General features: G+C 46.5%; 1 protein-coding gene across 1 annotated transcript in view; it reads left to right on the top strand.

Annotated features, from left to right (window-relative positions):
* Snx1 (sorting nexin 1) overlaps positions 1-17,982 on the top strand; it is a 36,008-nt gene extending 18,026 nt beyond the window's left edge. Inside the window, exons 5-15 of the mRNA XM_038322466.1 lie at positions 3,185-3,228; positions 6,268-6,409; positions 7,692-7,770; positions 8,359-8,434; positions 11,085-11,198; positions 11,367-11,460; positions 12,636-12,841; positions 15,345-15,488; positions 16,488-16,568; positions 16,916-16,987; positions 17,540-17,982. Of these exons, the coding sequence (XP_038178394.1) occupies positions 3,185-3,228; positions 6,268-6,409; positions 7,692-7,770; positions 8,359-8,434; positions 11,085-11,198; positions 11,367-11,460; positions 12,636-12,841; positions 15,345-15,488; positions 16,488-16,568; positions 16,916-16,987; positions 17,540-17,590 (1,103 nt within the window). The 3' untranslated portion in view covers positions 17,591-17,982. The remainder of the gene's footprint in view (positions 1-3,184; positions 3,229-6,267; positions 6,410-7,691; positions 7,771-8,358; positions 8,435-11,084; positions 11,199-11,366; positions 11,461-12,635; positions 12,842-15,344; positions 15,489-16,487; positions 16,569-16,915; positions 16,988-17,539) is intronic.
* Positions 17,983-21,727: the final 3,745 nt, after the last annotated feature.

The following is a 21,727-nucleotide window of genomic DNA, read 5'->3' as shown; positions in this document are numbered from 1 at the left end:
TAGGCGGAAGTTTGAGACTAACCTGGGCTACAGAGTGAAAACCTATCTTAAAACCCAGTAGTAGTGGTGCATGTCTTTAATCCCAACACTCAGGAGGCAGAAGCAAGCAAATCTCTGAGTTTGAGGCCAGCATGGTCTACAGAATGAGTTCCAGGACAGCCAGGGCTACACAGAGAAAATGAAAAGAAAACCTATCTCAAAAACAAAAACAAGAGATTTTCACACAGTTCTGAGGCAAGAAGCCCCAAAATCATGCTGTGGGCATGGCCATGCTTCTCTGAAACTGGAAGGGAAGGTAGGCCCTTGCCTGTGCTCTGCTTTCGAGTAGTCTGAGGTGTGCTTTGGCTTGAAGATGCATCATTACATTGTCTTTACCCCGAGTCATTCTGAGTGTCCCCACGTCATCAGTCCTCTAGGAATGTCTGTCTGAGTTGCCCTGTTTTTTTAAGGACACCCCTCATGTTGGACTTGATTTACCCTAATGATCTTGTTTTAACTTCATTGTATCTGTGAAGACTGTGTTTTCAATAAAGTCATGTTATGAAGTACTGACCCCACACTACAGATTAATTTAAACAGCTCACAAATTGGATTTGAACACATTTCTTCAGGTGCTTTCATCCCCTTCTTCTGTGTTGTCTGAATTCTTGGTTGTGTTGATTCCAAGAAACCAGCTAATTAAAACATCTTTCTATCCAGGACCCGATCTTCCTTCCTTCCTTCCTTCCTTCCTTCCTCCCTCCCTCCCTCCCTCCCTCCCTCTCTCTCTCTCTCTCTCTCTCTCTCTCTCTTGTTCTTTCTTTCTTTATTGTTTTTTGAGACAGGGTTTCTCTGTATCTTTCGAACCCGTCCTGGAACTAGCTCTTGTAGACCAGGCTGCCCTCGAACTCACAGAGATTTACCTACTCTGCCTCCTGAGTGCTAGGATTAAAGGTGTGTGCCACCACCGCCCTGCCAGGGCCTATCTTTATAAACAGGTTTTGTTTGTGTGGGCTGCTTAGTCAACAGACATTCTCATTCCAGTATACATCTAAATAAATTAGAACTGTACATTTACCAGGATGTCCTTTTTAGAGGCTTGGCCATTTCCATATGCTATTCCAACTTGGAAGTTATTTTAGGAACTCTGTGTGCATTGTCAGACTGTCATGTGATCCAGCCACTTTCAGGGCTTGTGTACCTCTCTTCACACATGCTGCCATGGCTGCAACAGTGTCTGGAGACCTTGCAGGGTACCTAGAGGTCATGCTTGGCTAATGTGCTCTGTGGACATGTGCACTTAGACCCCTTCCTTGTGGCTACTAAATTATGGAACTGGATGTGACTATTCTACAATGGGTGAATTTTTGATTAAACTTAAGGGTTTTGTTGTTTTTGTTGTTGTTTTTCAAGACAGGTTTCTCTATTTAACAGCCCTAGCTCTCCTAGAACTCACTTTGTGGACCAGGCTGGCCTCAAATTTACAAAGTTCTGCCTGCCTCTATCTGCTGAGTTCTGGGATTAAAGGTGTATTCCCCCAAACCCAGTGTAAGAATTTTATTTTATTTTATTTTTTTAGTGAGTGGTAAACAGTCTGAGTATCAGGCCATGTATTGTAAAGGTGGTAATCAGTGTAAGGTAATTCCTTTAGTTTAGCTTCTAAACCCTGTTTTGCAACACCCTTTTTGGTAGGTATTGGTGAGATAAGCCATGTATGTCTCCTATCTCTATCTAATTTCTGGCTTCTATAATGTGCACCCAGCACAGTGAAATGGTGCTGCAGTGGACTCTGCTCTCCAGATCTACCTCTTCTTCCTGGCCCGCACTCCAGAATCAATAAGAAGCAAAGGCAACTGGGAATTGTTGACCTAGGCTTTCCTGGTTCATAAGAGGAGGAATCAGAGAAAAGGAAAAAGAAAAAACAAAACAAAAAAACCCTAAACCCCATGGTCCAGTGCTGGGGTTTTATCTGGATTCCAATATATGTCTTTTTGGGCTTAGGAAGTCAATAGTGCCTTTATCTCCCTAAGTGGTTTAGGTCAGGACACTGCCACAGAGAAAAACAGTTGCTTGAATCCCAGATTATTTAACAGTCAAAGGCTTTTTCATAAAAATAATTCCTCCAGGAAAGGGAGATTTTTGTGACATCAGGCAGCCCAAGTGTCTTCCTGCCAGGCTCTTTGCTCTGGGTGAACGCGCTGGATCAGAGAGATCAGTGTCTCCAGCAGCAGTGGTAGGATCTCTGAAAGAGCAGAGCAAGCCTGGAGCTAGCTTAGGGTAGAACTGCTTGTTTCCTTTTACAGCAGTTGCTTCCTTCTCCTGCTTTATACAGCAAGAGAATTGTTTGGTTTTGGACAGATGTGTATAACCAGCCTAAATACTGGCATGGTAACAACTGATGAATTGTCAATAGCCAGTGCTGCTTTGTGGAGGGTTTAAATGGAGCCTAGCTTTGGAACAGGGGACTGACTCTCTTGTCTAACTCATACTGGGACCCAGCCAGCATCCGTGGGGGCATGTGTGCCACACAACCCCGAGACACAGGAAAAACTGAATTTTAGGATTACATATAAAGCCTGGAAATGAAACAAGCCTGTCTAATAGAGGCTCTGTAGCTATGGTCTAATAGAGACTCTGTAGCTATGGTCTAATAGAGGGCTCCTATTGGTATGGTCTAATAGAGGCTCTGTAGCTATGGTCTAATATAGTTCTGTAGCTATGGTCTAATATAGTTCTGTAGCTATGGTCTAATATAGTTCTGTAGCTATGGTCTAATAGAGGCTTTGTAGCTATGGTCTAATAGAGGCTCTGTAGCTATGGTCTAATAGAGGCTCTGTAGCTATGGTCTAATAGAGGCTCTGTAGCTATGGTCTAATAGAGGCTCTGTAGCTATGGTCTAATAGAGGCTCCTGTAGCTATGGTCTAATAGAGGTTCCTGTAGCTATGGTCTAATAGAGGCTCCTGTAGCTATGGTCTAATAGAGGCTCTGTAGCTATGGTCTAATAGAGGTTCCTGTAGCTATGGTCTAATAGAGGCTCTGTAGCTATGGTCTAATAGAGGTTCCTGTAGCTATGGTCTAATAGAGGTTCCTGTAGCTATGGTCTAATAGAGGCTCCTGTAGCTATGGTCTAGTTAGATGTTACTGGATCAGCTTTCCTTTCTTTAGTTAAAAGAATAATTTCTCTCCTTTCTTGTTCTCCCACAGGGGATGGTATGAATGCCTATGTAGCCTACAAAGTCACTACACAGGTGAGTTCCGGTGACATTGCCGATGCACCTCAGTAGACCTGGCTGCTCATACATAGGTTAACATTTAGATTATTCCTGGGCATCTTTTTGTTTGGTTGGGTTTTTTTTTCCAATAAACTTTTCCTATTTACTTAAGCCATAGCAAGTCTACAGTGCCTTGGTAATCTTTATTTTATTTTATGTGCATGAGTGTTTTGCCTGCATGTATGCATGTGCATGCCTGGTGCCCACAGAGGCCAGAGAGAGTGTTAAATTAAAACCCCTTGGAACTAGAGTTACAGATGGTTGTAACCTGCCATTTGGGTACTGGGAACTGAACTCAACCCAGATCCTCTGGACGAGCAGCCATTGATCTTAACCTCTGAGCCATTTCTCAAGCCCCCTTGATAATCTTAACTAGGTACACCAGAGTAGGCTAGTGTTTCTTTTTCCTTCCCCTGGAACTTGCTCTGTAAACCAGGCTGGCCTTGAACTCACAGAGATCCCCCCTGTCTGCCTCCCAAGTGCTGGAAAAGCCAGAAAACTAATATCTCAATGTGAAATTTGCAAGGTTTAAAATGTACAGCATATCTGACTTTTACCCCATTACAGGAACTATGTGACTGGAGCTATTTAAGTGGATTGCCTCAGATGAAGAGTAACTGTCTAAAACTTTTCAGTTCTTGGGCCAGGCAAGGTGGATCACATCTGTAACCCCAACACTAGGGAGGCAGAAGCAGGAGGGTCAGGAGTTTGAGAACAGTCTGAGGTACTTAAAATGAGACCCTTTTTCAAAGAAACAGAAACTATGCATATGCAGCTGGGAGGTGCATATGCACTCAGGAGGCAGAGGGAACTGGTGGACCCAATCTCTGTAATTTTGCCCATCTGGTGAATATAGTTATGTCTTCTAATGTATTCCCTAGCTTTCCTGCCCCACCCCTTTTTTTGGAGACAGGGTTTCACTGTGTAACATCCCTAATTGTCCTGGAACTAGCTCTATAGACCAGGCCGGCCTCAAACTCACAGAGATCCTCCTACCTCTGCCTCCAGAGTGCTGGAATTAAAGGCGTACGCCGCCACCACCTGATCCTGCCTTTTTTTTTAATTAAAAAATGCTTATGAGTGATTTTGTATGTGTGTGTGTCAGATCTCCTAGGACTGGACTACATACAGATACACTGTGTGGTGTGGGTGCTGGGAGTGAACCTGTATTCTCCAGAACAGCCAGTGCTCTTAACCACTGAGCTGCCACCCTAGTCATTTTATATATATATATATATATATAAATTTTATCAGGAGACTTCTTTATATTTCTCTCTAATACTCCTTGGCTCTCCTGTGGACTCTAAAACCCACAACACTTTAGAAGTTATTATCTACAGACATCTTTTTGTTCAATATTTATTTATTGTGTATACAGTGTTCTGCTTACATGTATCCCGGCACACCAGGAGAGGGCACCAGATGTCATAGATGGTTGTGAGCCACCAGGTGGTAGCTAGGAATTGAACTCAGGACCTCTAGACTGCCAGTGCTCTTAACTGCTGAGCTATCTCTCTCTCTCCATCCCTATCTATAGACATCTTATCTGATTTCTTCCTCAGTTTGTCTTGTTTTGTTTGTCTACTTTGATTTTAGTAACTGATACCCTTAAGTCAATAAAGGCCAAGTTGGTTGCTGATGACCATTAGAATTCTTTTAACTAGAATTCAATGTTTCTTTGATTAGAGTAAGTGTTCTTTTTGTTTTTGAGACAGTGTCTCTCTACACATCCCTGGCTGCCCTGGAATTTGCCCTGTAGATCAGGCTGGCCTCAACCGAACTCACAGATCCGCCTGCCTCTGCCTCCTGAGTGTTGGTGCTAAAGGTGTGGGCCACCACTGCCTGGCTAGAGCAAGTGTTCCTAACCTAGGAGTGAAGCTATATTTGAATTTTATTGGTTGCCTTTATAGCCTCTTCTACACCTGAGTATCCAAGTGTGCATATTCATGTGTATTCATATGGAAGTACAATAAGATGTTGGGTGTCAGCCAGGCGGTGGAGGCGTAAAAACTTGTAATCCCAGGCAGAGGCAGGTGGATCTCTGTGAGTTCAAGGGCAGCCTGGTCTACAGAGCGAGTTCAAGGACAGGCACCAAAGCTACACAGAGAAAACATGTCTTGAAAAAAAAGATGCTGGGTGTCTTAGTCTATTGCTCTGTCTTAACTGCCTTAGACAGGGTCTCTCACTGGCCTAAAACCTTGCCTTTTAGCAAAGCTAGTTGGTGAGGAGGCACCTGTCTCCATTCCCACCTCCCCAGTGCTGAGGTACAGCCTGCACAGCTTTTGTGTTTTGTTTTGTTAAGTTGTTGTTGTTGTTGTTCTTTGGTTTGGCTTGGTTTGTTTTGTTTTGGGTTTTTTTTTTGTTTTTTTGTTTTTTTTTTTTGAGACAGAGTTTCTCTGTCAGTCCTAGCTATCCTGGAGCTGGGTGTGTAGACCAGAATGGCCTTGAACTCAATAGATCCTTCAGCCTCTGCCTCTTGTGATCTGAGATTAAAGGTATACACCACCACACCCAGCCATCCCCAACTTTTTTGTGGACACTGAGGATTCAAACTATTCCTTGTGCTTATCCATTGAGCCAGCCCCACCAAGTCTCAATTCTATATTTTTTATTTTATTCACTTAAAATCATTACTCTAAGTAGGGTTTCTTTTCTTTTTCTTTTTCTTTTTCTCGAGATGGAGTGTCTCTGTAGTTTTGGAGCCTGTCCTGGAACTCACTTTGTTGACCATGCTGGCCTCGAACTCAGAGATCCATCTGCCTCTGCCTCTTGAGTACTGGGATTAAAGGCATGCGCCTCCACTGCCCAAACTAAGTAGGGTTTCTTAGATTCTCAGACTGAAAAAAAAAAAAGACTATAGCTTGGGGTTTAAGAGCCTGTCTTAGACATAGTTATTTTCCAGGTGTCTAAAAGTCAGGGATCTGGGAAATCTGTTACCTATGATGTTAGCGGGATACATATTCACTCCTGGATTTGGAATGAAATTGCCTTGTGATTTTTTTTCCATCTCCCAAGACGAGCTTACCAATGTTCAGAAGTAAGCAATTTGCAGTAAAAAGAAGATTCAGTGACTTTCTTGGTCTCTATGAGAAGCTTTCAGAGAAACACTCTCAGAATGGCTTCATCGTCCCACCTCCACCTGAGAAGAGCCTCATAGGTAAGCCTGTGATCTTGAATCCACTTGAGTTTTAACCCTTGAGGATAGAGAAATGGCCATCTATTCTGACATGTCCTTTAGTGTCAGCCTTCAGCTTTGTAGCACTTTGTTCCCTTTTGAAACAGTCTTATTATCCCCCAGGCTGGCCTCAAACTCACTGTAGAGACCCGGGAGGTCTTCATCCATCCATTGATCTTTCTACCTCAGACTCATGAATGCTAGAATTGCAGGCATGCATTAGGTAAACACTACCACTGAGTTATATCAGGACTGTTAATAATTGTTCTTCTCTCCAGATTGAAATTGCTTTGTGGACTAGGGGAGGAGCCTTCTTACTGCCATCAAGTGATTGTTGATCTATACTCAGAATCTCGAAACATTTTTTCTATTATTTTTGAGACAGGGTTTTATTATTTTATTTTTAATTTTATGTGTATGGAGTTTTGCCTGCATACATGTATGTATATGCACCAAGTGTGTGGGTGCCTGAGTAGGACAGAAGAGGCTGTCAGATCCCTTGGAACTGGAGTTGTGAGCCACTCTGTGGGTGCTAGAACTAGGACCTGCATGCCTTGGAAGAGCAGACAGTACTCATAACCACTGAGCCATCACTCCAGACCCTCCCCCACCTTTTTTGAAAAAGGTTCTCACTATGTGGCTCTAGATGGCCTGGAACTCACAGAGGTCTCCTTGTACGTGACACCACATGTGCCTTTTTTTTTTCTTAAAAAAAAGAGGGGGAGGGCTGGAGAGATGGCTGAGCGGTTAAGAACACTGACTGCTCTTCCAGAGGACCCGGCTTCAATTCCCAGCACCCACATGGCAGCTCACAACTGTCTGACGATCCATTTCCAGGGGATCTGACACCTTCACCCCAATGCACATAGAAAAAGACAATATACAATCTAAATCCCATAGTTATAGCCTCTAGCATGTGCAAAACTTAATTAGTAAAGAACTTTTGCTCCATCCCTGCTTTTAACCTAGAAATATTCTTAGATGGCAGTGTGTTGAGTTGTCTTTGCTGCCTTCCTTCAAATGACTTTTTTTTGGGGGGGGGGGGAGAGTTTCAAGACAGGGTTTCTCAGTTTTGCTTTGGAGCCTGTCCTTGAACTAGCTCTTGTAGACCAGGCTGGTCTCAAACTCACAGAGATCCTTCTGCTTCTGCCTCCTGAGTGCTGGGATTAAAGGCGTGTGCCCCCACTGCCTAGCTCAAATGACTCTTTATAAGATATAGATTTGTCCTTTTTACTGTTATTTTGTTTCTTAAATTCCAACCTAGGAATGACAAAAGTGAAAGTTGGGAAGGAAGATTCTTCCTCTGCAGAATTTCTTGAAAAAAGGAGGGCTGCTTTGGAAAGGTAAGTGCCTGCCAACCCTATGGTGGGTCTCTGTAGAGTGGTGAGGTTTGCTGCATCAGTGGACATAGCTGAAGTGAATTACAGCCTCTCCTTCCTGTTCCTGATGGCTTTTCTCAAGTCCTACCTTCCCACCTCAGTCAAAAGACATCTCTTTCCTCTTCCTCCTAACAGACAATCACATTTCCTTCTGGCATCAGCCTTCAGATGAGTCAGTCGGCTTTTTTTGGAAATGTGAAGAACGTGAAGTGTTTTGTTTGTTTTTAGTATTTATAATTTTTATGTGCACTGGTGCTTTGCCTATGTGTATGCTTGTGTAAGGGTATCCAGTCCCCTGGATCTGTAGTTACAGACAGGTATGAGCCACCAAGTGGGTGCTGGGAATTAAACTGGGATCCTCTGGGAAAAAAAAGTCAGTGCTCTTAACTACTGAACTATCTCTCCAGCCCCAAAATGAAGTTTTGAATAGTTACAAACAGGAATTTGCTTACGCGCCTTATCTGAGGACATTTTAAATAGTAAAAGACACAGGTCCAGACCAGCACTGTGCGACACCCCAAACCTAACCTGCTGGTGATTTTTACCCATCAGGTACCTTCAAAGAATTGTGAATCATCCTACCATGTTACAAGACCCAGACGTCAGGGAGTTTTTGGAAAAGGAAGAGGTTCGTATTATACAAAGTTCAACTTCATCATCCCTGTCTACCCTTAGTGAAATAAAACAGGTTCATTTGACAAAACGCTGTAGCCAGTGAGTTTGTCCGCCAAAAGGGACAAGAATTTCCACTGCTCAAAAAAAAACCCCAGCTCTACTGGTATCAAACGGCGATCTCACTTAGTCTTGTAGAAAAACAGTGCTGTGTGGCAGGGCCTTGGCTTGCACAGGTCACTGATGGGTTCACACTGAATGTGTGTCTGTGCTAGAAAACTGAGGCGCATTAGTTAGAATCCCACCGCAGACACAGAACAGCTGTGTAGCGAAAGGGTTTATTGAAGTGGACAGGGTTGGTCTGTTATAGACTATGCATAGGCTATTCATGATTGTGAAAAATTGGAGACACTGCAGTCACAAATAACTGAAGAACTACATAAAATATATCCATACAGCAAACGCTTTGACCACAAACAGAAGGTGTAAAGAAAGACGAGTATATGGAAACACCAAATAGCGAGCACACCCTAAAGCAGAAGTCAGTAAAGATGGAAGGCACATGACCAGAGGAAAGTAACATGATCTTATTATTTTTTTTTTTTTTTGAGACAGTGTTTCCCTGTAGTTTCTAGAGCCTGTCCTGGAACTAGCTCTTGTAGACCAGGCTGGCCTCGAACTCAGAGATCCGCCTGCCTCTGCCTCCCGAGTGCTGGGATTAAAGGCGTGCGCCACCACCGCCCGGCTACATGATCTTAGAAAGCTAAAGTGATGAGACTCTCATTATGTTTTGTTTTTAATTTAAAAAAAAATATGTTACTATAATAAAATGGGATTATTGTAATGAGATTTTTCCCCTTCAAAATGATTTTGTTGTTGTTGTTGTTGTTGTTGTTGAAAATAATGTCAAAGCCTGAAGTTCTTTAATTCTATCTCTGGATAGTTTTTTTTTTTTTTTTTTTAAGATTTATTTATTATGTATAGTGTTCTACCTGCATGTATGCCTGCAGGCCAGAAGAGGGCACCAAGTCTCATTATAGATGGTTGTGAGCCACAATGTGGTTGCTGGGAATTGAACTCAGGACCTCTGAGAGGGCAGCCTGTGCTCTTAACCACTGAGCCATCTCTCCAGCCCCCCTCTGGATATTTCTAATCTATTCTTGCTCACTTGATAATCCCAGAGCAGCGTCTGTCTTTGAAGACCTTTGAGCTGGGTAGCCCTTTGTGTGGTGGCTGTCCTGTGCTGCAAAATGTTTAGCAGAATGAGGAACTTGTCTGCCTGCCAGATGCCAGCAGCACTCTCCCCTCTGGAACACCACACTCTCCTTCAGATACTGTCACATGTGCTCTGGAGCAGAGGGCCTCAATTTAAGAAGTACTGAATGACATCCTGAACACCTAAGCCACTTAAGAAATGGATTTTAGGCCGGGCGGTGGTGGCGCACACCTTTAATCCCAGCACTCGGGAGGCAGAGGCAGGCGGATCTCTGAGTTCGAGGCCAGCCTGGTCTACAAGAGCTAGCTCCAGGACAGGCTCTAGAAACTACAGGGAAACCCTGTCTCGAAAAACCAAAAAAAGAAAAAAGAAAAAAAAAAAAAAGAAATGGATTTTATAACACAGTCTTACTGTGTAAAAGTAGCTCCATGCAAAATATGCCCACCAGGCAGGTGGTGTGGTGCCTGCCTTTAATCCCAGCACTGGGGAGGCAGAGGTAGGCGGATCTCAGTGAGTTTGAGGCCAGCCTGGTCTACCAAACGAGTTCCAGGACAGCCAGGGCTGTTACAGAAAGAAACCCTGTTTCAAGAAAACAAGAAAAGAATATGCCCCTATCTTGTACTTTGCTTCACTGTGGAAACCCTCAAAGTTGTGAGTCCCCTTCTTGCAGAGTGTGCTAATCTAAAGGAGACTTATTTTTTTTTTAATTTGGTTTCTCTACATGAGCATATGTCACCACGCCCTGCAGGAGCCTTTTACTTTAACAAAGGAATTCAGTGTTCTGCCAGGAAAGTGGTTGCCCTGGATTCCTGAAGACCTGAGTTAGGTCTATGCAGAGGTGAAAGGAGAAAACTGACTCCACAGAGTTGTCCTTTGACCTCTGTAGGTGTGCTCTTGCACGTGCATATGCACACAAAATCATTTTATAATGTTAAAAAATAAAGGGCCAGGCAGTGGTGGCACACGCCTTTAATCCCAGCACTCAGGAGGCAGACACAGGAGGATCTCTGTGTGTTTTGAGGCCAGCCTGGTCTATGGAGCAAGTTCCAGGACAGTCAGGGATACACAGAGAAACCCTGTCTCAAAAACAAAAGACAAAACAAAGGAAAGTAATAATAATAAAATAAAGTAATGCTTAGTATTTAAGTAGCTCACACCTGGATGGGCAGACAGTCCCGCTGTGAGGTTGCCTAGCCATGCAACACTCTCCGTCTGCTTTCTTTCTATGAATAACATCAAAAGCTGAAATTCTTATTGATTCTTCTGCCATAGGGCTTTGATTTTTGTTTCTGCACATTAGATTGCTATAACTTCTTTAGAATACAAGAATCTACAGTTCAAATAACTTGTTTGACAAGTTTTGGGCATGCCATCTGATGGATACTAATTCTTCTGAACCTAAAATAGGGGCAGCAGATAACTTGCCATCCCCGCCTTCTTGGTCTTGTAGCTGCCACGTGCCGTGGGCACACAGGCTTTGAGTGGTGCTGGTCTCCTTAAGATGTTCAACAAAGCTACAGACGCAGTCAGCAAGATGACCATCAAGATGAATGAGTCGGACATTGTGAGTAGCTATGCCCCTCAGATGCCCTGAGAAGTCCTGATATTTCTGAGATGGTTTTCCTTTCCATTGAAAAAACAAAAACAAACAACAAAACAACCCCCGAAGAAAAGCTGCTCCCTGCACTTTGTGAAACATTTTCAACCCAGCTCTGGGCTTGTATGTTTTCAGTGGTTCGAGGAGAAGCTCCAGGAGGTGGAATGCGAGGAGCAGCGCCTGCGGAAGCTGCATGCTGTGGTAGAGACTCTAGTCAACCACAGGAAAGGTAACCGCTGGCTCGGAAACCCCCTGGACAGGGGACAGCAGTGTCTGTAGCGGGCTGGACATGAGAGGCATCGTGTTCCCAACGCTCAGCCGTCCAAGGCGAAATTCTCAGCCTACCTGTTGCTTGATGTTCTGATAAACATGCTATGCCCTGATCTCCTGGCAAGGAACATGACTCAAAGCATTATGGGCAGTGGGTGGAAGGAGCCTGCCTAGAGACATCTGCTCTTGTTGATGGGAGCTGGTGACTTGCGTCTGAAATAATAGTGCTTTTGTTATATGGTCATGCTAGCAAGGTGTAAACACAGGGAAGCCATCTGTGTCTTCTTTCTCCCCTTCCTTTAGTGAGCTTTGCTTCACTGGGAACTACTTTCTTTCTGTGTCCTAAACATCCTGGTAACAAGAAACCTAAAAGACCATTAGCATGAAGGCAGTGTAAGGGCTGACAAGCCATGACTGGCTGAGAGGACAGACTTGGACCCACCATGAGAAGACTAGAAAGAAAAAGAGTATGGCCACAGGGACTGTGTGACCTGCAGAGCCTGAGGTATTGACTGGCCCTGTACAGAAAGTGAGAGTCGCTGAGGGGTGGTGGCACACACCTTTAACCCCAGCACTTGGGAGGCAGAGGCAGATGGAGGTCAGCCTGGTCTACAGAGCTAGTTCCAGGACAGCCAGGGCTATTACACAGAGAAACCCTGTCTTGAAAAAAAAAAGTGAAAGGGTCTGGTGTGTGTGTTTGTGTGTCTATCTGTATGTCTGTGTGTATGTGTGTGTGTCTGTGTGTGTATGTGTGTCTGTGTGTGTGTCTGTGTATGTGTGTCTGTGTGTGTGTCTGTGTATGTATGTCTGTGTGTATGCGTGTGGCTGTGTGTGGATGTGTGGCTGTGTGGCACATATAGGCAGTTCATGAGCTTCAACATAAACCCCAGAGCCACTCCTTCCCTTGATCTCTTTCATGAGCTAATAGCTAGCTGTCCAGGAATGCTGGAGCTGCGGCCTTCAGGTCCCTCCCGGTCCTGACCAGCTTAGGCCACTTCACTAGTTGGGAGACTGGGCGCAGGACGCTCAGCTGTCAGCCACACAGGGGCCAGAATTGCCAGGACATGCTTTACAGGGTCCTCTTGTCTCTTTCCTGAGAAATCAGAGGCCTCTGCTGTCCTTGCTTCCTTCCAGAGCTAGCTCTGAACACAGCCCAGTTTGCCAAGAGTCTTGCCATGCTTGGGAGCTCTGAGGACAACACGGCCCTGTCACGAGCACTCTCCCAACTGGCTGAGGTGGAAGAAAAGATTGAGCAGCTCCACCAGGAACAGGCCAACAACGACTTCTTCCTCCTTGCTGAACTTCTAAGTGACTACATTCGCCTCCTGGCCATTGTCCGAGTAAGCCTCACTTCCTTGCTCCAGGTGTCTCCTGCTCTCCACTTCTTAAGAAAAGTTTACCTCACTTTAGTTTAGGAGTGGCTGTAACTTCTACTTTTGAAAGGACCCTGTAGACCCAGCAATCACTTAAACTAGTCAGTTACCTCCTGTTATTCTGAGGCCCACAGCAGCCCACTCTTGAATTTCCAAGTAGGCCCCCTTAATGTTGAGGACAGGCAGTGTTCTCTGCGCACCTTTCTCCAAGCAAGGCTTATTACAGACTGCTGCTTGGCCTCTGGAGCAGTGACTCTTCAGTCCTTTGGTCTTTGCCCTGATAAGAGCTCTTGCTGGCTTCCACTTGTCCTTCCAGTGTGACCAGTCAGGTAATGACACAGAACTGGCTTGGAGCTGCATGGAGGCGCGTGGCCCAGGTGCTGAGAGAGCTTGCCACCGGAGCCCTCCTTGTGCTGTGCTGACCTCACTGGTGGCAATACTGCACGCTGCCCTTCGGGTCAAACACCTCACTTCTCTTGATGACCAGGGTGTCTGTTTCCAGAGCTCTCAGATCAGTTAAGGAAGCTTGACTGGGCAGTATTAGCTCTTTGCATGGCCTCCTGATGAAGGAAGAAACCTAGAGGAGCCTGGCCCCGCACTGTTAGGACCTGATTCTGCACGGTATCAGGGTGCATGAGCCGCAGCCTACTCCTCGTCCTCAGCGCATCTCCCACTGCGGAGCTGCCCGCTGGGTTCTCACTTCCATGCGGTCACAGCTGGCAAATGTAGAAGCCTGCAACCTGCTCCTTGTCCTGCTCTCGTCTGCTAACTCCAGAGAGATAAGAGGCTTGAAAAAGGACCCTCTGTGGGGTTCTTAGAACCTGTAGACTACTCGGGCTGGAGAGCCATCCTGGGGAGGGCTCTGTCTTTCTGTGAGGAGCATTGTTTTGGGGGCAGGGATTCCCAAGAGAGCACAGCTTTTAGATACGACGCCAGGCAGGGTAAGCCGGTGTGAACAGGGCAGAGAAGCCAAGCCTGGTTCTCCATGGGCTGGGGCAGAACTTGAGAATGTAGAACTATGAGCAGGTCTTTTCTCAGAGGACCTGTGCACCCCCCTCCTGTTGTGAGCTAACGGTGAGAATGGAGAAATGAGCAAAGGTTTCTTTTGTGTCCTTCCCTGAACCCCTCTTAGAGCCGTGGGATAGGCTTAAAGCCTTTCTCAGATATGGAGTCACCGTTTACCTGAACTTTCAACATTGATGTGCTCAGAGATTTCACGAGCCAGATGTGGGAACACATGCCTGTAATCCCAGCAGTTGGGAGGCTGAGGCAAGAAGATCATGGTAAATTCCAGGCCAGCCTGTGCTACATAGTGAGTTCACTGGATACAGAGTGAAGCCTGTCTTGAGAAACAAAAGAAACTGCAGCTGCAGCAGGGCTGGGGAAGGTGAATTTGGTGACACTGCACTCTGCATTCACTAGGGCTGATGTTTTGGCCCAGGTGTGAGCTGAGGAAGCCTAGGAGACATGCGGGGAACCTTTGCAAGAAATGGGGAACATATGAACAGGCTGGGGACTGGCCCTGGGATACTCTTTGATGTGTATTTTGGAATACTGCCTTTGGAAGCCCATAGCATATAGGTGCAATTGGACGTGGTTAGGCCAACAACTGAGCTTCTCTGAAAATGCTGATTCTGTTCAGAAGACTAGAAACAGGAAGCCAATAATGACTTTTGGAGAGCTTCTCGCAGGCCTTAATAGCCCAGAGCAGGCAAGTGACATGTGTGGGTGAGAGGAAGGCAGTAAGTAGGTCATGTGACCATTTTAAGTGTTTATGTAAAGAATCCTTAAGCTGCCAGCATGGTGACTCATGCCAGCACTTGAGACTGAGGCACGAGGCTCAGGAGTTCAGTGTCATCCTCAGCTATGTAATGAGACCAGGCCTGTCCTGCTACCTGAGACCTTGTCTCAAAAGGAAAAAAGTCCTTCTGTTACCAAGTGTAGTCGAAAGGAGGCTTCTTGACTCACAGCTCCAGAGCTGTGCAAGGTCCCTGGCTTCAGGTTCCAGCACCTGCTCGTTTCCCCAGTGCTCTGCGTTTGTGTAAACATCTACTGTAATTGCTGACACAGTGATGGCTTTTCCAGAAGAAATGTTCCTTGAGAGTAGGACTGTGTGTTTCAGCTCCCGCTGTATTCTTAGCTTCGTGTATAGACTCATGGTCTGACTTGGTTGAGATAGGCAGTCTAGAAACTTCATTAGTGTCAGGTATAGACATCAGGCTGCCCATGTGCCCCCAGCCATCCAGCCCTGAGTAGCATGGCACTGGCCCACTGGAAGCTTGAAAAGGGCCTGATCCAAGCTTGTGCTTTTAGACATTAAATGTCCCAGCTGGGCACTAACAGTGGCTGCGGAACCTACCCTTGCCAGTGCTTCCCTGGCACAACTGCTAGGAGAGCTTCCCTCTAAGGCAGAGTCAGCCAGGGCTACCAGAGAGCTGGCTGTGCTCCTCCCAACTGCCCTCCCCCATAGGCTGCCTTCGACCAGCGCATGAAGACATGGCAGCGCTGGCAGGATGCGCAAGCCACGCTGCAGAAGAAGCGGGAGTCTGAGGCGCGGCTGCTGTGGGCCAACAAGCCTGACAAACTGCAGCAAGCTAAGGATGAGATAACAGAGGTGAGCTCCCCATCCGAGCTACCCCAGGGTGCCTCAGTGAACACTGCTCCCATCCTTCAGAGCAACCTTGAGGCCTGGCTCTCTACCACTCTGCTACCCGCCTACTCTCTCTCTCTCTTTCTCTCTCTCTCTCTCTCTCTCTCTCTCTCTCTCTCTCTCTCTCTCTCTCTCTCTCTCTCTCTCTCCCTATCTTTTTTAATTTGCATGTTTCTGGGTGTTTGCCTGCATGTGTGTCTATGCACAGTGTACCTGCCTAGTACTGGAAAAGGACAGAAGAGAGTGTTGGATACCTAGGGACTTGTGAGCCACCATGTGGGTGTTGGGATTTGAATCTGGATCCTCTGGGAGAGCAGCCAGTGCTCTTAAACCCTGAGGTAGCCCCAGCTCCTTGCATGAATCTTTGAAAGGCCCCACACATAAGGTGACTCAGATATGCCCCACGCACCAGGCAAGAACTAAATTATGTTTTCTTGGCTCTGCTTTTGAGTTCCTAAGTCAGAGCTGCTGTGGTACTAGAGTTTTCCACAGACCAGGCTTGGCTGAGGCACATGGCTGTCTTTCCAACCATCCCACAGTGGCCTCCTGGACTGTGCTATGCAATGCACAACCCCTTGTATGTCTATCTCACCCTTCCCAGAGGGACGGGCAGACGGAAGGACCCACTAAGGACTCCTGTAGAACTGCCCCATGATAGTAAATGACTCTGCACCGCCAATTTCAGGGTTTTTGTTTTGTTTTGCTTTGTTTTCAAGACAGGGTTTCTCTGTGTAGCCTTGGCTGTCCTGGAACCCACTCTATAGACCTTCGAACTCAGAGATCAGCTTGCCTCTGCCTCCCAAGTCCTGGTGTTAAAGGCTTGTGCCACCACCGCCCGCCCTACCATCTTTACTTATGGTAATGGAGCTCGAACCCAGTCTCTCTCTCATACATACTAGCCAAGAATTCTGCTCCTGCAGCTGTATCTCAGGCCGTAAGCAAACCTTTCTTTCCTCTTGCCAGTGGGAGTCTCGGGTGACTCAGTATGAAAGGGACTTTGAAAGGATTTCAACAGTTGTCCGGAAAGAAGTGATTCGATTTGAGGTGAGATAGAATCTGAGCAGCGTCTTGGTGTCTGTGGTGTCTGCCCTTGTGTGCCAGCTCCTGAGGCGTGGTGGCTCTCAACACCTGCAGCTGGACCAGAGCGATTAAACACAGCAAAGCCAGTGGCTGCTGTGTGTTCTTTCCCTTCCACCGCCCTCTCCCCGCCCTCTAAGAAAGCTTGCAGAGCTTTGACAGAGGCCATTTGGCTGGAAACCCCAGCTGTTGAAGCTGCTGGCTCTACTTCCCAAGGCTGTGCTTGACCTTGGCCAGCAGTAAACACCACCACCCCACCAAAATGGGAAGGGACACCTGTCTGGGAGGTCAGTGTAGAATCCTGTTTCCTATAGAAAGAGAAATCCAAGGACTTCAAAAACCACGTGATCAAGTACCTGGAGACACTCCTACATTCCCAGCAGCAGGTATGTTTGTATGTAGTTATACACAGCCCTCCCCCATTGCCTGCCCCAAATGACAACTGTCTCCGCACAGCTTTGGTGACTGGATGTGGGGTCATGATTCTGAGGGAGGAGGCTCTGCTACAGTTGATATTTGAAAACAGGCCCTTTCTCAGTCAGGGCCCTTTGCTAAGCAGGACGATACATCTGCATTGCCCTCTTTACCCACTGGGCCATCTCTTCTCTCACTGCAACTATAGCTCCTTATGCCCACCCTGTGGTACTATCTACCACTCTGGTTTCTGAGACTAAGCCCTCTGTGGAAAATGGTACCATCGTGAGGTGCAAACAGAGCTGTGGTCTTCAGAGATTGCCTTTGGACTTGGGACAGAAACTGATGCCTTCTTAAGTCTAGAGGGAGGAGGCACAGTGTAGCTGCATCTGCCCCACAGGCCTTCCTTCTGGGTGGCTGGTGCACGGGGCATGCCCTTGCTCTGAACTGGTTTTCCTCCTAGGCTGGCTCAGGCTCTGCCACTAGATGGGGGAACTTGCTTACTGTCTCCCACTTCTTTGCAGCTGGCAAAATACTGGGAAGCCTTCCTTCCTGAGGCGAAGGCCATCTCCTGAGGGACCATGGATACCAGAGCCCACCTGTGTGACGCTGCCTTTTTATACTCTGTCCTCCTCCCCCTCCCCCCCCCCCCCCCGTGGACCCCAACTGATGCACCTGCCTTGGCTGGACTTAACTCTTCCACTCTGCCCCACGTCGCACTCTTCCCAGCTACTCTAACCAGCGTTCATTTAGCTCCCACATATATTTTCTTACCTAAGAGAATAGTTTCCTGCTTTAAGCAAAAGACCTACAGTAGGTGGTGGAGTTGTGGATGAGGGTGGAGTTGCTATAAATATATAAATACAAATGTATATTTTTCAGGCTGTGGTTTAGGAACTGGGAATAACGTTTTCTGTTACTCCTGATGGTGCCATGAAAGATTATGTAATAAAATATTTGAAAATCATGTCACAGGACTCAGCGTGGTTGCACTTTCTCCTTGCTGCTGGGAAGCAGTCGGAAGGAAGTCTAGAGCACTCCCAACCCAGCGTGGCTGGGTAGTAGGTTCGTTCACAGACACTCACATGGCCTTCTGCTGCCTTCCTGTGGGACTGGAGTTTCTTGCCTACCGGCCTCAACTCCCAGTTCGGAATGTCTTAGTCTACTTGAGTCGTTTCCTATTTCTGTAGGAGGGAGCTTTAAGGCACGTGTGTCTTAAGAAGCTAAAGTCTGTTCTGTGAAGGAGGCCCTTGGTCTTCTAACACTGCCTCCCTAGGCCTGAAACACTCTCTGGCCTATCCTGTGTTCTAATCCTCTCTAAACACGTCCTCATGCTGGGGGGAGGGGTGTGTTCAGCAGCTGCTGAGCAAGAGCTTGTCAGCTTGTGAAGGGTGTGGGTCCAGTCCCCAGCACTACCCAAAAGAAAGCAGCGCCACCCTCAGGCTGAATAAGGTGATAAGGGCTGGCTGCTTTAACCCTGAGACTGGGTAATCCCAGAGCACCCAAGCCTTTCAAAGTTCAGAGAAGCTTTCCCGATGTACCTGGGATCAGAGAAGCTTTCTCCATATACCTGGGAAGAGCCACCCCCGACCCTCGTGTGTGAGGGTGCTCAGGGTCTCAGACCAGTCATTGCCGAGGGGGGGGGGGGGTGTGCAGCTGCCTCAGTGGCACCAGCTAGAAAGGAGTTGGAGGCCCCTCATTGAGAGAAAAGTCCAGCCTCCCAACCTCCACAGATGTCCCCCTCCCCAGAGGCTCCTGGACTTGCTGCTGGGACAAGGTGGGTGGCTAAGGCTAGGGAACACTGCTTCCTGTTTGCTGTAACGCTGGCACCAGGGGAGGGGCTAGTGCTGCAGCTGATGACTGTACACCAAGTATTTTGTATCCTGCCTTTACCATTCAACATCATGGATGTCACAAGTATTTTCCCTCCACCTCTTTCTATAGCTTCACAAATTTCATTGGTAACGAATTTTAAGGCTTCCATGGAGACTGGGTGTGGTAAAGCACAGCTTTAATCCTAACAATCGAGTTCAAAACCAGCCTACTGGGGGCTGGAGGGATGGCTCAGAGGTTAAGAGCACTGCCTGCTCTTCCAAAGGTCCTGAGTTCAACTCCCAGCAACCACATGGTGGCTCATAACCATCTGTAATGGGGTCTGGTGCCCTCTTCTGGCCTGCAGAAATACACACAGACAGAATATTGTACACATAATAAATAAATATTTTAAAAAAACAGCCTACTCTACACAGTGAGCCGAGACGCCGTCTGAAACAAACAAACAAACAGACTTGCATGGAACACTGCAATTCAGATTCAACGCTCACTGCTGGATCTCGGTTGAGGAAGGAAATACTGGGTAACTGTTAATATAATTTCAAAAAGAATTTGTATGTTCTTTATGAAAATTCCCATTGTTGACATTTTACCCCACTTGCTGGTTTGTGTGTTTTTGTTTGACTCAGATTCTCATGCAGCCCACGCTGGTTTTGAATTTGTTGGGTAGCCAAGCTTGCTCTTAGACACCTGATTCTCCTCCCTGAGCCTCCCAGGTGCTAGGATACATGTGCACCAACATATCTGACCCATTTAATCCGAAGTATTTACATGTATTTTCTGAATAATTTGAGAGTTGCTGCCATTACCAGTTATCCCCAAATTTCAGTATGTGGTTCCATAAGAACAAGAATGTCCCATGGTAATTTAAATAAAGTTATTAAAATCAGCCAGGCAATGGTGGTACACGCCTTTAATCCCAGCACTTTGAAGGTAGAGCTAGGTGGATCTCTGTGAGTTGGAGGCCAGCCTGCTTTACAGAGTGAGTTGCAGGACAGCCACAGCTACACACAGAAATCCTGTCTTGAAAAACCAAAAACCAAAACCAAAACAAACAAACAAAAAGTTTCCAAACCAAGAAGTTAGGGGCTGGAGATCGGTTCAGTGGTTAAGAACACATACTGCTCTTGCAGAAGCCTCAAGATCAGTTCCAAGCCCCCATGTTGAGCAGCTCATAACTGCCAGTAATTCCAGCTCTAGGGATCCAGCTCTTCAGTGATCTCCAGGTACCTGCACTCACATGCATGTACCCCTACACACACATGCACGCATGCACACACACACATACATACATACATATACATACATAATACACATACATGTACACACACAGGTCTAACATCCAATACTGTTCTTTAATGCATGGCTTGTACTTAGATTTGTCTGTTGTTTCTAGTGTCCTTGTAGCAATTCTTTTTCCTTGTAAAAGATCATGAGCTACACTAACTGCCACATGATTACATGCTGGGTGACTACATGTATCTGTTAGACGCAATTCCTCATCCTGCCTTTATCTCTCATTACCATGGCATTCTTGAAGGATGAAGGCGAGTTGTTTTCTATGCTGGCTCTTGGACTTGTCTGACGGTTCCATCCTACCAGCCGGGGTATTGGTGAGAATGCCATGGGAGTATGGGAAGGTACTGGGAGAGCCTGTGGCCATCGCCCATCAACTGTTACAGCGTAGCTGGTGGTCAGTCCTGCCAGAGTCATCACCACAGCGACTGAGCAGCATTTGGCGTCTACCTTCCCCGTGTGTTTAACCACATGGCAATCAGCGCAGATGTGTGATTTCTACTGTCGTCAGCTAAGTCCTGGCTTTGGCTTTGATTCCCAAACTGTCTTATATTTATTCAGGTTTTTTTGTTTGTTTGTTTGTTTGTTTTTCAAGACAGGGTTTCTCTGTGTAACAATCCTGGCTGTCATGGAACTTGCTTTGTAGACCAGGTTGGCCTTGAACTCACTGAGATTTGCCTGCCTCTGCTTCCCAAGTACTGGGATTAAAGGTGTGTGCTACCCATCAGGCTTGTGTCTTTAACTTGTTGCTTTTTTACCTTCTAGCATAACAAGAGAACCCAGGCAAGACAGGGTCTCACTATGTAGCCTGGCTGGCTTGGCACTCACTGTGTAGATGGCAGAGATCTGCTTGTCCCTACGGGCACTAGAGTTAAAGGCGTGCTCCACCCCATGCCTGGCAGCCAGGCTTATTTTCTATCTTCCCCAGCCTAGGCCTAGAATAAACGCTTCTCTAAGGAGTCTTGATTCCTTAAATGTAGAATGGTATTGGAAACTAAGCTGAAGATGGATCTCTCTGAGTTCAAGGCTAGCCTGGTCTATAGAGCAATTTCCAGAACAGCCAGAGCTACATAAAAACCCTGTCTCAAAAAAACAAAAGGAAAAATAAAAAAACCTAAGCTGCATGTGCTCATTGCTACTTGGAATGTCGTGTTTCTAACGTTCTCCAAAGACAAGAGATGAATAACACACACACACGCACACGCACACACACACACACACACACACACACGCACGCACACACACACACGAGATTAAAAATACCCGAACTGAAGAAGGGCTGACAAGAAGGCTCAGTGGGCAAGCGTGACTGCCACCAGGGCTGACAACCTGAGTTCCATCCTTAGGACCCACATGGTAGAAGGACAGACCTGACAATGTCTCTTGCAAGTTGTCCTCTGACCTCCACTTGTGTGCCCCCCACACACAAATAAAGACAACACACAAGTGTAAAGAAACATCAAGGTGGAGATCCATGACTTAAGTAGGTCTTCAGAACCAAGGAATTCCGTGTGTAGCTTAGTGACAGAGGCTTTCCAGCACGACGTGGGCTCATCCCTGGGTTCTGTCACAGACTGAAATAA

The sequence above is a fragment of the Arvicola amphibius genome, chromosome 3 (genome assembly GCF_903992535.2).
Source record: "Arvicola amphibius chromosome 3, mArvAmp1.2, whole genome shotgun sequence".
Taxonomy (NCBI): Eukaryota; Metazoa; Chordata; class Mammalia; order Rodentia; family Cricetidae; genus Arvicola; species Arvicola amphibius.
The sequence above is the reverse complement of the archived record's forward strand: the minus strand, read 5'-3'. Positions and strand labels throughout refer to the sequence as shown.